We start from the raw sequence: 14,404 nt of genomic DNA, 5'->3' as shown, positions 1-14,404 counted from the left end.
AGATCTCAAAACTTTAAGAACAACTACTGAGCTGAACACTCGCCACAGTGACACTACAACAAAAGAAAAAAGTTCCTCTTTCCTTAAAGAATGCTGTTGGAGTAGTTGTGTTGCCACTAGAGCTTTCAGGGAGCAAAGAAGTCACAAAGCTTTCCTTTCAGGGGTGAGAGAGGGAGCAAAACAAGGGGGTCACACAAACCAAAATATAGCTGGGGGCTTAAACTCCATGAGCATGTGCCATGGAAAAGCACACTATACATGTATTACTATTTGCTTCAGTGTGCTCTTCAGTCACAGACTTAGCATTAAACTTATCATTTGAGGGGGTTTTAAGTTACAGATCATATCTGTATTTACAGCTGAGACTTAGTTTATAATTAGAGTAGAAATGTCTCACATCCAAAATAAAGTATATATTTGGTGGTCTGCCAGGAAAAAGTTCAAAGTAAATGTGGAGTGTCATTAAAAAAATGTTTGCACCCCAGGCAACTCCAGTACTCCCGTAAACAGTTCCCTATTGTCCCGCCTTGTGACTCTATCAGTGTATCTCCTCTCAGCCCAACTGCTTTCACACCACTTTTTTCCTCGCAGAAACTCAACATTGAAGCAGAAAGTCACAAGATTTGCTTGAGGCAACATTCAAAATAAAAAAACAAAAGTTTGAACAAATTCTGAAAATGTGTGAATAAAACTCTTCTCCACTCATAATGACATTTGATCCACGGCACACATTTGTTCCCAGGCTTTAAAAATACTACAAGAGTAGAGCAAGAATCCCAAATCTAGAATCTTACCTGGGTTTTGTCAGTTGAAGTTCGTTGGATGCTGGAGGAGGTGAAGACAGGTGAGAGGCTGCATTGATTTCCCTAAACAAACCGTCACAGGAGAGCACCTGCGATTCAAATGCATCAGAGCAGTAAAAAACTACACTAAGCCACGTCTCCCAAACCAGAATTTGCCTGCATTTGAATGGGACAAAAGGACTTGAAAAGGAACTTTGTGAGTTGAATAAATAATTAGATGACAAGTCATTCAGTCTCATTCCACTTTGCACACATCTGTGCTGTCAGCTATCTGATTGTATGAAATAACTCAGCAGCATAAATGGAAAACTCACTTTTCAAACATTTACAGTAAATAAGAGGTGGTTCAACTGGTTTCATTTTGACCATGGATCCTTCACTGGAACAGAGAATGGCTGCCCTCATGTGGACAAAGTCTCAACCTGCAGCATCTAGAGAGAAAAAAAAGAGAAGTATTACTTCAAGCAGAGGAAGTGTTTTGATTTGCGTTCTGGTCTGTGTATGGCTTTTAATGTGAGGAATAACAGTATTTAATGAACAGTGCAGAGTCAGACCTCCCTATCAGATATTTACTACGTCTTTTTTTCTTTTTCTAAAACTGATTATGATTGCAATTTAGTCCTGATCATACAATACATTTTAAATATAATACACAAACCAAGGAAGTCAGACATCAGCTAGACAAGAGCACAGGTTAGTGTTGTAATGAAAGTGGATCATCTTAACATCTGAATATCAAACTCTTTTGTTAATAGTAATCAACATGTCTGACCATCTCTAGAGGAGGTACGGATTTGATCAACAGCTGTCAAAGTGCACGATAACTTTTCTTTATATTTGCATTTTTTCCCGGTCAACTTATTAACACACAGAAAGCTATGATTCCGTTTGAAAAATGTAAGACCATAAAACTACCAATATTTTCATTAGCAATAAGTCTGGTGATTATTTTCTTTCAGATTCTCTAATTTACATATTCACTGTGGTTTTGTTACTTTGTATGTAAGTATACATCCTTAACCACAATATCCACATTTCACTTGAACATACTAAAATAAAGCATTTCAGCCTTACAGCACTGGTTGGTTTCTGGGTATCTGGGGCTATACTATCATAATAATAACACATTTACACTGGGGGTCTCTGTCCTGAAGGTTTAATCTGACCTGAACATCAGCAAATCCCTAAAACTGAGACAATAGAACTAGGAAACGATTAATACCTCAATAGTTAGTTGTTAATATTCCCTGCAGTTTATAAGAAATCATGAGCAATTCATTTAAGGATTAATTAGAAAAGCAAAGGAGCTCAAAGTGCTTTGACAGGTCAGGCACCGGGATATCATGGGTGACAGTATTTAGTGTCACACCTGTCTCTCTGTCCAGAGGTCGTGCTGGAGGGAGACTCCTCCGCCATGTCGCTTCCTGTCTCACATACTAACAACACGCAGGCATCAACATGGCTGAAGTTCGAGCAGTGGCATGAACTCAATCCAGCAGCGGGGCTTCTCTCCGCGCGTCCCCGGGTCCGCAGCATCCCTGGCTGTCAGTTCACTGTCACCTCACCGCATCCTCCTATTGGCCACTGCCCTTGCACCTGTTCCCCCCTCCCGCCAATCACACGCCCCGGTCGCTGTGCTCCAAGATGGCGGCTTCCAGTGCTCCTGGTTATACATCATAAGCATTCGAAAGCGAAATATCTCCGTCCACCGGCTGTTTGAATCCATGAGGGAGCCGGGAGCTGTCAACACTGAAACACGGAAGCTGTTCCCCCGCGGTTTGTTCATGTCGGTTTCGGAGTAAGGGGATTGTGTTTACCGAGTATGGCCACCGAGAACAGGATCAATTTTTGGAGGAGAAACGCAAAGGTTCCCGGAAGGTGGGTCTTCGTCACTGTCTCTTCCTTACCGACGCGGGATTGGGTTCGTTTATTTAGTGAGTTTCACACAGTAATGAAGGATATGACAGGACGGAAACATGATCATAGCTGGTTTTGGCTTGAATACACAGTTTCAAGTTGATCTCGGCACATTTAAAATGTAGACGCCTGACTTGTAGTCATGAGTTGCTCATGTGTGTTCTGTGACTTCACGCCGTCTTGTGTGAGCGTGTGTGTCTGCTGACGGAGACACTCCACCTCTCTGTGTGGAGCTGCCAGCTGTCACACACCGTGCGTCGCCCGCCATATGTTGAGAGAGGGCAAGAATGCACTTGTCCAGATGAGGATCTCGGCTGGAGTCTCAGACCTCTGATTTCTGTAAAGATGAGTCAGAAGTTACATGAACAACATCCTCTTTTTGTGTCAGTTTTGACCACACCATGTATACACAAGGAGCAGGGAGCCCGTTCATTGTAGGTGTGTGGCTTATATTGGGAAAAGGCTACACACTTATTAGTTATCAATCCAGTTTTATTTGTAAAGCCCACATTCACAAACCACTCTTAGGGTGCCCTCTGCCCTTGACCCTCTACAAAAGTAAGGACAAACTACCCCCCAAAAAAAACTTTTAACAGGGAAATAAAATGTAGAAACGTCAGAGAGAGCCACAGGTGAAGGATCCCTCAGGACGGACAGAAGTGCAATAGATATCACCTGTAGCAGAGCACATCTACAAAATTACAATATTTAAAACATTGATTAGAAAAGACCAGGTCCAACATAGTGGAAAGGTGTATCAATGTTTTAAAGTATTTATGCAAAATGTCTTACAGAGACGAAGGGAGCAGCAATGTAATGATAGTAGTATGCCTATTATTACATATAAGAGAGTGAGAAGTCAGGGGAAAACATTAGTATTTGACTGAAGGTCATTAAAACCGTTACCTGTGCTTTAGGCCTGTCATGAACTGAGTACTCCTCTGTCACTGTGGCAATTAGTGATTGTTTCTCTGAAAAATATATACATGATCAAACCCACCAGGTTATTTTACTGCTGCTCTTAGGCATTCCTACGTGTACATGTGTCTTGGATAACGGGGGAAATATTACTGCAGTATTTTGTATAACAATATAAAACAATACAAGATAGTTCCAGTCAAGAGAAATATAGCTGGTAGCAAACATGTATTTTTATTGTGTCATCTCCAGCTGCCATCTTTGTTTTTAGGGGAGGCTGGAGTTTGGTCAAATTGCTTAAAAATCTGTTATTCAGCTAATGACTATTCTTTTTGTGAAGATGCTGAGACCGAATTAGTCAAGTGTTGTTAAGCTTTTCAGAGAAATGTATGTTAGGCATTTTCACTTGTATGGTTAGTGCCAGCCTGTAGTGCTCATTGTAGTGTAAGATCATGTAATGGGTTATAATTGGCTCTGAGGATCTAGGGGTATACTCTCCTTTTATTCCTCTCACTATACACTTTTCTGCTAAATGAGAAGTCACCATTGTTGTGGCATGACACTTTCATGCATGTGTTTTATATTTGTCTTAATTGGCCTGCATGTCTTCATGACTATCAAGACTCGTGAGTAGCTGTACTACTTGGGCTCCATGCAGCTGCCTGGCAGAGAGGCTGCAGCCGACAGGAGGGAGTGTGGTGGTGGGCAGCTTGTTATGGAAATCTGAGAAGAGAGGATCTTTAAGGAGAGGGCGTTGTTGCCTTTGTCACAGACTGATCCTTCTCATTCTGTGGTGGGCGGAAGGCTGGGAGCCCAAACTCAAACACATGTTTGAACAAGAAAAGCCAGCAGCAAGTCTTGCCTGTCCTTGAGCCGCTGCTGATAAAACAAGTCTGCTGCTGTTAAACAAGGGACTCTGGCTCTTCCAGATTATCAGCAGGCCTAGTTATAGCTTCTCAGGTATCAGGCTTACCGTCAGTTGGTGCATGCAAATAAATGAGCGAGGATGAAAAATTGTAACCTCTGATTTAGCCACTGTTTGACAAAAATCCAGGTTACTAGTGGTGTTTATTTCTTTGTGATATTAACACAAAAGCTTTTCAGCTTGTTTGAATGAGGTGCTTATCATGTGTGAATTTCTGAGACAGGGATGCTAGGTAATGTGTTAGACCAATGCTTGTGTGGGGAAAAAATAATATTCATTAGAAATAGCTTTGTCCTCAGAGGGAGAACAAACAACGACTGACCTCAGACAATTTTTAGTTTCCCAGTAAGTTTGACTGAAAGGGCCGTCGGTCGGAAATGTGACAGGTCAATTGTTTGTTTACAAGACGTAACTTATATTTGATTTGTGTGCTGTAAACACAGATGCATGACTCAGTAACCACGCTGTGTGACCACAACTACAACTGTGTGACTGTTGAGCTTGAGTATGTGTTTTGTTAGAAAAGCCTAAACAGCTTAAAATGTAGTGGAGGGGGCTGCAGTGAAAAGAGATAAGGAGAGGAGTGTTGTTGGCAGTTACGGCCCTGGCCCACATCCCATTCTACAACTCTTATCTGTATCTGCTTTGGGCCGATGGAGAGTTAGAAAGAAGCTGAGCATCAAGATTCTCACATCCGCTGAACATAATGGCCCCCACAGGGTGGTAAGGAATACGGGGGCTGTGCAAGCTGTTCCCTAGTTCAGTTCAGTACTCACTAAAAACCGCACGCTCTAAGTAAAACAGGGATGGGATATTTAGTCGGAGGGTTGAATTCAGCTGTCATCTGTTAACTGCAAATTTCAGTTTGCTGTCAACCTCATTTTTTCCTTTGTTTAGATTGGTTTTGTTCTACACAGCAGAAGTTGGATGGGCAGTATCCACTCTCCTTCCCTTGTGTCGGTATATATTTCCTTGTAATACTGGACACAGTATATGTTCGACCTTGTGCATTGGCTAACGTATAATTTCCATCAGTGGTGCTTCCTCATCTGTGATTATGCAGATTTTTAAAGAGATTGAGCAATTTATTGCAACTAATAAACAAAGCAACACAGACAAGTACAATATGTGCGTCTGTCCACCTTCCTCTGAACAATCATTCACGAGTCGATCTTCTGAAGATTTCCTCTAGGCCTAGTTAGGACAGTAACTTGGTAGCTGAATGTGTTTTGTACACAGCAGTGACCGCGTTTCACATCATCTTCTACAGCGTACAACCAGTCTATGGAGCACAGCATCCACCTCTTGACCCGCGATTGCGACGCACGTGAGTGAGCACATGAGAACTCGACTGCATGGTGTCAGGCCCCCCCCCCCCCCGTGGATGCATTTTGTTTGTGTCTCCCATTTTCACACTATGTTTTGCAGCTATTTGTTCCTTGCTGTGAAGATCTGAGCATGTGTGGATTGTATGCAGTACATATATTTACATTTACATACGTCTGCCTGTTCGAGAGAATAGTTTTGTTTTCCTGTCCTTTTCTGTTGGCTTAGCAGTTTAGTTTCATTGTTTATTTTTGTGATACCATCTTTTAACTGAGTATACATCAACAACAGCTGCTGCCATGAATGAGACTGTTAAATATATTTGTTCTGGCTTTCTTTGTTTAACCTCTGGATATGTCCCCTGCAGGTATCCCAAAGACACAAAGCCCAAATTCAACAATCTAAAAACAAAAAAGGCCTCCAGCTTCCACGAGTTTGCTTGCAGCACCAACGATGCCTGGGACATCGATGATGAGGAGGACGATGATTTCCTCGGGAGCCCCGCCCCAACTTCATCCCTGTCATCAGGCCTGTCCTCTAAGCCTGCACAGATCCATGTGATTATAAGACATCATTTTTACCTGTAAGGGCATGGGGTTGGTGTAAAATTAACGGAGATATTCTGAAGTGTTTCCTTTGTCCTTCCAGCAGCAGAGTCAGGCAGGTGACTCGGAGAGCAGGATGTCACATGAGCGGGAATCTCTTAGCCCAGAACCTCAGAACCTCCAGGATGTTCTAGAGGAAGACGTGGACAGTGAGACTGTCAATGGCAAGGTTGTCAAGTCTAATAGTGAGACCTACCTCAACTCGTCCTCAGGTATGTGACTCGTGTGCTGCAGCACTACATTGTACATTAAGAGTTACTGAGCATCTTATCAGGTGATTCATAGTAAAGCTAAGGGCCACTGGGATTATCAGGCCTTTAGAATATACCAGGCAGGGCATTCACAGCCTGAAACACTGTCAGAACAGGTGATAGATGAACAATTCAAACATTTTGTCTGCAAGGGTTTAAACAGAATTTTGTGTGTTATTTCTGGGGTTTTGTTAGTTTGATTATTGTTTCCTTTGTTTTTTAATAAAACACATGTTTTTACATCATAACCTATATAATAAACTTATTTTTTCTTGCATGGCCCTCTATAGTCAGATCCACACTGCAGAAACAGCAGTCTCTCCCAGTTCGTCCCATCATCCCACTAGTGGCTCGGATCTCCGACCAGAATTCATCCGGGGCTCCACCCATGACAGTGCGGGAGAAGAGCCGACTGGACAAATTCAAGTATCTGCTTGCCAGTCCCAACACTGACCTAGGTACAGTAGAAGAGCAAACCACACAGCTACACATTTTCAAAGTTTAGATATGAGTTGTGTTGTAGGGGCCGCATCCTTCGGAAGCTGCATTTAAAGGCCCATGGTGTCACAGCATTGTGACTAGACATGACTGAAAAGGGCATCTATCCGTTAATACAAATGATTCAATGAATGGATCTTTCTCAGGCCAAACTATCTCTGGATTCATTGAGCACTGGTGACAGAGCTTAGATGCTAACCATGCAGGCGTTCTAGGCTGCAGCAAGTGCAATGGCTCAAAGTAGCTGACGATGCAACAGAAGGGGTAGGAAAAGCTGGGGATGCCATAGGAAGTCCTGCATAGACCAGCCATTGTATAGATTCTTCCCTTGTGGTCTACTCGGCCTAGGAAGGCCACACTTTAGAAGGAGTCTAAACTCCAGAGGATGCAGCAGCTGATTTGGTACACAGCTATGGAGTAGGTATTAATAATAATTCAGTATTACATGCCACACTACCCTCTGAGTTACAACCAGCTGAATATACAGTTTTTCAGTGTGTTGATTGCTGCTGTGATTTTAATCCAGTGTTAATCATTTGTGTTTCTTTCTGGCTTTGTGCTGTTTACAGATGAACTTCGGAAGCACAGCTGGTCAGGTATTCCAAAGAAAGTCCGGCCAATCACATGGAGACTTCTCTCTGTAAGTCTCATGACCTTCAGTTTTAAAGTATCACACATTTCGGGCATTCTGTCTCAATATTCCAAAGTCAAATGTTCTAGCCTCTGTGTACCTATTTCCATTTCTTTGGGAAAATGCTGACATGACGTCAAAAGCCTTATCCATCCATGCAGCCTTGTCTTCAGGCGGCTCTCCTATATCAAATGGCCGTCCTGTTCTGCTCCTCTGAAACTGTTCATGTAATCAAATAGACGTTTCTTCTCACCGACACTTTCTCTTATGTATTTTCTCTGTGGTGCTCTGACAGGGCTACCTACCGGCCAACAAGGACCGCAGAGACCTGGTGCTAAAAAGGAAGCGAGAAGAATACTTTGGATTCATTGAGCAGTATTACCACTCCAGAACAGACGAGCACTTCAAGGACACATACAGACAGGTAAAGTTGACAAATAGAAATAACCCTTCTACTGCTAATGTGTCAAAATCAGTTAACACCACCATTTCACAGTTCACATGTTATGAGCTTTGATTATCCTGAGTAACATTTTAATGTTGGTAATCTTTCTTCCTGTTAGATCCACATTGACATTCCAAGAACAAACCCTCTGATTCCCCTGTTTCAGCAGCCTGTGGTACAAGAGGTAAGATCTAAGCTACTGCAGAATAAAGGCATTACAATATAAATATATGGAAGAAGATAATTTTGTATAATTTGTCTGTTAGTGTGGTTTTTCTAACGTGTGGGGACATGTGTGGGTGTGGGGTTAGGGTTTATGTTAGCCAATTAGTGGTTATGGCCATGAACTAGTTATCTTGTTCCTACGTCTAAATAACTTGTTGCCATACTCATTTACAACCTGTTTTTATTATATCCTTTATTCAATCAGGTAGCCTCTTTGACATAGATCTCCTTTGCATAGAAGTAGAGGATACTATGCACCAAAGTATGTATGTAATGGCTAAACCATATAAATATCATCATAACAAAGTCCAAGCTTGTCTCCATTGTTTTCCCTCATTATTCTAAGCCGTTCCCATGTGTCTGTTTCCGTCAAAACGGTAAAGCATATAAATCCAATCAAATCAAATCAAATCAAGGTTTGTTGTCACATGCACCAATGACAGCGTCATCGAAGCAGTGAAATTCTTATGACATGGCAGGCAAACATCTACGCAGTAGGCGACTTTACAAAATGAAAAAAAATATATATCGGCCTTTAGTTCCGCATTATATTAAATACTTCACTCGTGGTTGCTAATAGCTGCTAATAACAAATATAATAGTGATCTGAGATCATTGATCTTAGACTCAGTTAGCTCAAAGACAGCAAGACTGAGCTTACCTTGGTTTGTGATGGAAGTATCATAAATATATCAAGGACTCAGGGTTCATTTAAAAATAATGAGAGGATTCAATCATGTAAAAGAGAGATTTCTTTGAGGTGAGAGATTTTTGAAAGAATGCTAAGTTGTAGATGTTATGTGGATCTATCTTAAACTTAGATCACAATATTTAATTTCTCGTAATCACTCGTGGTTTGACCAATTATATTGTGAACTAGTGCTTTGTCCATTGTAAACTGGCCTGTTTGGAATGGGGTGGTTGCTTGGCCTGCTACTACTTAATCTAGAGAAACCCTTCAATTGGTAAAAAACAACTGACACTCACTCATTAATATACTTTCACAGTAATCAAATTCTCACTGAGATAATGATGATGATCATCAGGAGAAAAGCTTGTAAGCTCATGTTGCATTGATTCTGTGATCTCTATACCTGTTAATACATGGGTGTTGGAGTTTGAAGTAGATTGCAGTAAATTCAGTTATGGTATCAACCTCTCTGTCTGAATCTGTGAGGATTACTTAAATTAAATTATTTTCAAAGAATTGAGTCAAATCAAGAGTTGAACATTGTAATTCAAAGCAACTTTCCCTGAAATACTAAAACAGAAAGTTAAGAATCATGATTACAATTATACCATTGGTGTTTGCCTTGTATTCTCCGTGAATCTGCTCCACACATCTGCTAATCAACATGTTGTCGTCTTTCCTTCCTCAGGTTTTCGAGCGTATCCTCTTTATTTGGGCCATCCGTCACCCGGCCAGTGGCTACGTCCAGGGAATCAATGACCTAGTCACACCCTTCTTTGTCGTCTTCTTGTCAGAGTTTGTCAGTAAGTTTCTGGAGGGAGAATTCCTGTAAGAGCCCCATTATCTTCAGATGGTCAGTTTCATGACGCTACATTTTACAGTGTTGTTACCAAATCAAGGTCATAAACATGTCACTTAGCCACCTCAGCAGAGGGCAGCGTAGAAGAATCATATACAGATCGTATCTGTATGATCAGTGTTGTCTTGTTTTTCAGTGGAGGATGTAGAGAACTTTGAGATGGCAGCGCTGCCTCTGGAAACCCAGAGAAACATCGAAGCTGATAGCTTCTGGTGCATGAGTAAGCTGTTGGACGGAATCCAGGTCTGCTCACACACAAACACATCAGTGAACATAAAAAAAAAAAAGGCTGTGCGTGTTTACTTAGATTGTTATTTTCTCAGGACAACTACACCTTTGCTCAGCCTGGAATCCAGAACAAAGTAAAGGCTTTAGAGGAGCTGGTCAGCAGGATAGATGGTGAGTGGACGCCTGATAGTACTTTTATGTCATGTGCCCTGCTCATTCCTCCTTATTTTGAACTTGTTTACTACTAGCTTCTACTTGCTAAATCTGATTGAGTGCTCTGTTTGTTTGTGTGGTGTTTGTCTCCAGAGGACATTCACAATCATTTCAAGAGGTATGAGGTAGAGTACCTGCAGTTTGCTTTCCGGTGGATGAACAATCTGCTGATGAGGGAGCTGCCTCTTCGTTGCACTATCCGTCTCTGGGACACCTACCAGGTAGTGCAGACTGGACACCATAATTAAACCTAAAAATAAGAAATTTATTTGGAAAAAAGAATCATCTGTTAAGTTGACTAGGTTCAGCTCTGGAGGCCGACTTTAACCATTTTATTATTTTTTGCCTGTCACATTTGAATGATGGATTTATTGAGTTGTAATCTGCTTTTTTTCACAGGCTGAAGCAGAGGGCTTCTCCCACTTCCACCTGTACGTCTGCGCTGCTTTTCTCATTGAGTGGCGCAAAGAAATTCTCTCCATGGTTGACTTTCAGGTACCACTGTTCTAGCAGTTGCCCACACACGACTGAGAAAGTAACTAAATACTGAGAGCAGAGCTAACAGATGAAATCAGGACATATATTCATATAAAGAAACTCGTGAATCTTGGCATATCAATTTCCCCAATTCAACATGAAATGCTGGATTTTCCCTTTAGTTGACTTCAAATTCTATTGGTGAAAATTTACATTTGTGGGTCTCTCACCCAGCTTCATTCACAAGGCATTCTTGGTACCTCTCTGTTTGAAGTGAGGGTCTGAAAAATCACTGTTTGGAGGGGTACAGAGCCCTTACCCTTGGCCCTGCCCCTCTGTCCCAACTGGTATTGGGACAGCCTACCCCTACACGTGAACGCGCAAAACAAAAGGGTAGGGCCAAGGGGTACGGCCAAGGGTAGAAATGAGATTGCGCCTAACAGTCTGTCATTTATTATTATTACTCTACAAAATCTAAATGATGTGCTCCCTGTGCTCAAAATATCCCGCAACAACTTTAACTTATTAATGGGCAAAAGCAGCTGTTGTCACTGTGTTACATTATCAGATGTTTGATAAAAACCATGTGTGAGTTGATCTTAGCAGCAGACAGCAATCCACACAAACTACACATGCGTCCTTCTAGTACACACAGGAAGTTAAAGAACTACTTTGTTGCTGAAAAGCCTTTGGTAAATAAATTCAGTTTCAAAGTTAAGTGTTGCTTTACTTCCATACAGGCTGCTGTACAGTAGGGGACATGATTTTACTTTGTCAATTATTAGCCCACATATTTTTTTATTTCTGAAATGTTATACATACTCTGTTATTAACTGCTACTTTTCAAATATAGTGTGAAAGTCACGAAATTATTCTCTGTTGCTCTTCAGGGCCTCCTCATGCTACTGCAGAATGTTCCGACAATCCACTGGGGGAACGAGGAAGTGGGTCTCCTCCTGGCTGAGGCCTACAGACTGAAGTACATGTTTGCAGATGCACCCAGCCATTACAAGAGATAGCTTCAGGGCCACCTCGTCTTAGCAAACACAGTACTTTCAAACTTCCAATCAAACCAGACTGTGACTGCGAGGGACACACTCCATTCGGAGGTCCTTGAAAAAAAAAAGGAGACATGTCGGATGTTTCCTCAGAGCCACTGAACTTCTCTTGTCAATTTCCACTGGACAATGAAAAGCTCATGGTGCAGCCGTCGAGCTCAGTGACAATGAGATTATTTGCAGTTATAGTACTGCACTGTATCAATGGACGGTTACCACAACCATAGCTATGCCATTTTGGTGGACCTGTACTGTTGGTCAAGCAACATTGATTGTCTTTCAAGTCAAGCGTACACTGAGATGTACATGCTGTAATATAAAGGGATGATGAATGTTTGTGAGATCATCCTCTAGTGAAAGATGATTTGTTGTAGTTAATGTTTTACAGTGGAAACATATTAGATGTAACCCAGGCAACTAAAACACCTTGTCATTTTTCTTTTTTACAAATGTGTTTAGTCTGACACTGTTGAGCTGTTCTGAATAAGGACAGCTAATCTGTGTGTATATGTTGGTTCAGGGTAACCAAATCTGCACTGTACAATCAACCAGTCAAAGTCCAGAGTTTGGGCCTCAATCACTCAATGGAATCAGTTTCCACTAATGATATGTTAGTTTGTATTTAGGTCTCAGTCCCAGCGGTAGCAAATAGTAGGTACTGTGTTTCCTTTCAGGTTTTGTTTTGATGGGAGGTGGAGAAACTAATTTGATATTTTTTAGAATAACTATCAGGCTCTTTGGTGCAGCTCCGAAATGTCAACACTGGTACATTTTGAAATTGACCTTGGGCTCTGAAGAGAAGAACTTCAGGTTGGCGTATCTGTGGAACTCATACATATGTCTGCTGAAGTGGGTCTAATTTAATGATGCAACTGACTTAGATTAATCTAAGTGTTAATATATTTTAGGCAATTGAAATACAATTTGAGTTAAAGATTGTAGCACATATTCTAACAGCACAAAACAAGATCAATAACCACTGATCTTTGGGCCCGAGTGTTTGTTTTACCAAACTCCATTTGTATGCATAACAATAAGAGTAGCATTCTTATTAATGATCCTATGATAGTCTTTGCACTATTGAATTAAAAACCTGTGGCCATTGTAAAAAAAAAGAAACTGCAGATAATAAAAATTAGTTTAGCATGATTGTTTATGGAGGATTTGAACTGAGAAAGTTCCCCTGTCAATGTCTGTTGGTACTAAAAGACATTTAGTGGCACATTCCTACCTACGGACACAGTGCAGCTAATTTTTGGTGAATTCTTAACATACTCCATCCTGTCACAGTGTAACATGGATAATTGTTAATGCTTGTGTTTCTCATTTGGTTTCCTCTTTCCTGTGTTTATTTGTAGCAGCATTTTTCAGCGTGTGTGTGTGTTTTTGAGTGTGTGGTTTGGGGGAGGGTGTTGACGATTACTCAAGGACCTTCATTACCAGTGATGGTTATTATACAGCCCTGCTCATTGTCCACTACAACTAATTTAATTTTGAAGTATAAGTAGTCTTAATTCGGGTCCAGGAATGGCTGGGGTCACTTTATGACATTATATTCAGTAAGGGAGACACTGTGAGCCTGAAAACGAATTAGTAAACTCGATCATTTTAATTTTTGGAAAAGTCTTAACAATCTTATACCTGTTTATAGATCATTCATTGTCAGTTTGGCATTATGAATCCACCAGTAATCTCGTTTTTATCCGCCTGGTTTCAGCTGAAACATGGTCACAGTTTGCCTTCAGCCTTAACGTTGGTTTTCTTCATTCATGTGCACCGACTGATTGTGTCCCTACACTGATGGTATTGGTCACTCCATGCTGTGCTTGTGTTAAAGGTCAAGTGTCGTAAATTTGAATTTCGATAACAAAAGGCCGACAAAAACGGACCAATTGCTGATTTGTACCAAGAAGTGTTTGTGCTGTTTCAACATTCATCTTTATTGGGCCGATACAATGTGTTTTATTAGAGTGCTTTTATTAGAGTTCACTGCTGGCTCCAGCCTTGAATGATGAAATATAAAATGATTACAGTACCTGCTGTATGTTCAATTTTTGTTTATATTAAACTATTGTTGTATACAAGTGCCAACATGAAGAGTGTGTATTTCTTTGTGCTGTGTTTTAGCCGGTCACAACGCAATTCACAGCTCATTCCTTTTCTTCTCAACTTTATTGGGAATAAAGTGCAGCATCAACACTATACAGGTACTATGCAGCACAAGGTCATACTGTTTTCATTTCTTGGGGTACCTTAACTGATCTCTTTCTCACATGAAATATGGTTACATTTGGAATCATAGTGGTGGATGCAAATTATGATTTGCTGTTGAAT

General features: G+C 41.0%; 1 protein-coding gene across 3 annotated transcripts; it reads left to right on the top strand.

The window, feature by feature from the left end:
• The first annotated feature begins 2,454 nt into the window (after nt 1-2,454).
• Nucleotides 2,455-14,161, top strand: tbc1d22b (TBC1 domain family, member 22B). 3 transcript variants are annotated; one of them, XM_062392503.1, is made up of 14 exons: nt 2,455-2,681; nt 5,834-5,890; nt 6,257-6,446; nt 6,541-6,706; nt 7,036-7,203; nt 7,813-7,883; nt 8,170-8,298; nt 8,438-8,503; nt 9,924-10,038; nt 10,231-10,337; nt 10,418-10,493; nt 10,629-10,756; nt 10,935-11,030; nt 11,903-14,161. In XM_062392503.1, the coding sequence occupies exons 1-14, from the start codon at nt 2,626-2,628 to the stop codon at nt 12,029-12,031; spliced, it is 1,554 nt and encodes a 517-aa protein (XP_062248487.1). In that variant the 5' UTR covers nt 2,455-2,625; the 3' UTR covers nt 12,032-14,161. The 3 variants fall into 3 exon arrangements, with proteins under 3 accessions (XP_062248487.1, XP_062248486.1, XP_062248485.1); XM_062392502.1 differs by lacking the exon at nt 5,834-5,890; XM_062392501.1 differs by lacking the exon at nt 5,834-5,890 and having other exon boundaries at nt 6,538-6,706.
• The last annotated feature ends 243 nt before the right edge of the window (nt 14,162-14,404 follow it).

The sequence above is a fragment of the Platichthys flesus genome, chromosome 7, assembly GCF_949316205.1.
Source record: "Platichthys flesus chromosome 7, fPlaFle2.1, whole genome shotgun sequence".
NCBI lineage: Eukaryota > Metazoa > Chordata > Actinopteri > Pleuronectiformes > Pleuronectidae > Platichthys > Platichthys flesus.
This window is presented reverse-complemented; position numbering and strand designations above follow the sequence as displayed.

Coding starts and splice junctions, on each gene's coding strand:
- tbc1d22b (XM_062392503.1), top strand. CDS start 2,626: ATGGCCACCGAGAACAGGATCAATTTTTGGAGGAGAAACGCAAAGGTT. Junction 2,682..5,833: donor AACGCAAAGGTTCCCGGAAG/GTGGGTCTTCGT, acceptor CATCTTCTACAG/CGTACAACCAGTCTATGGAG. Junction 10,494..10,628: donor GCTGGTCAGCAGGATAGATG/GTGAGTGGACGC, acceptor GTTTGTCTCCAG/AGGACATTCACAATCATTTC.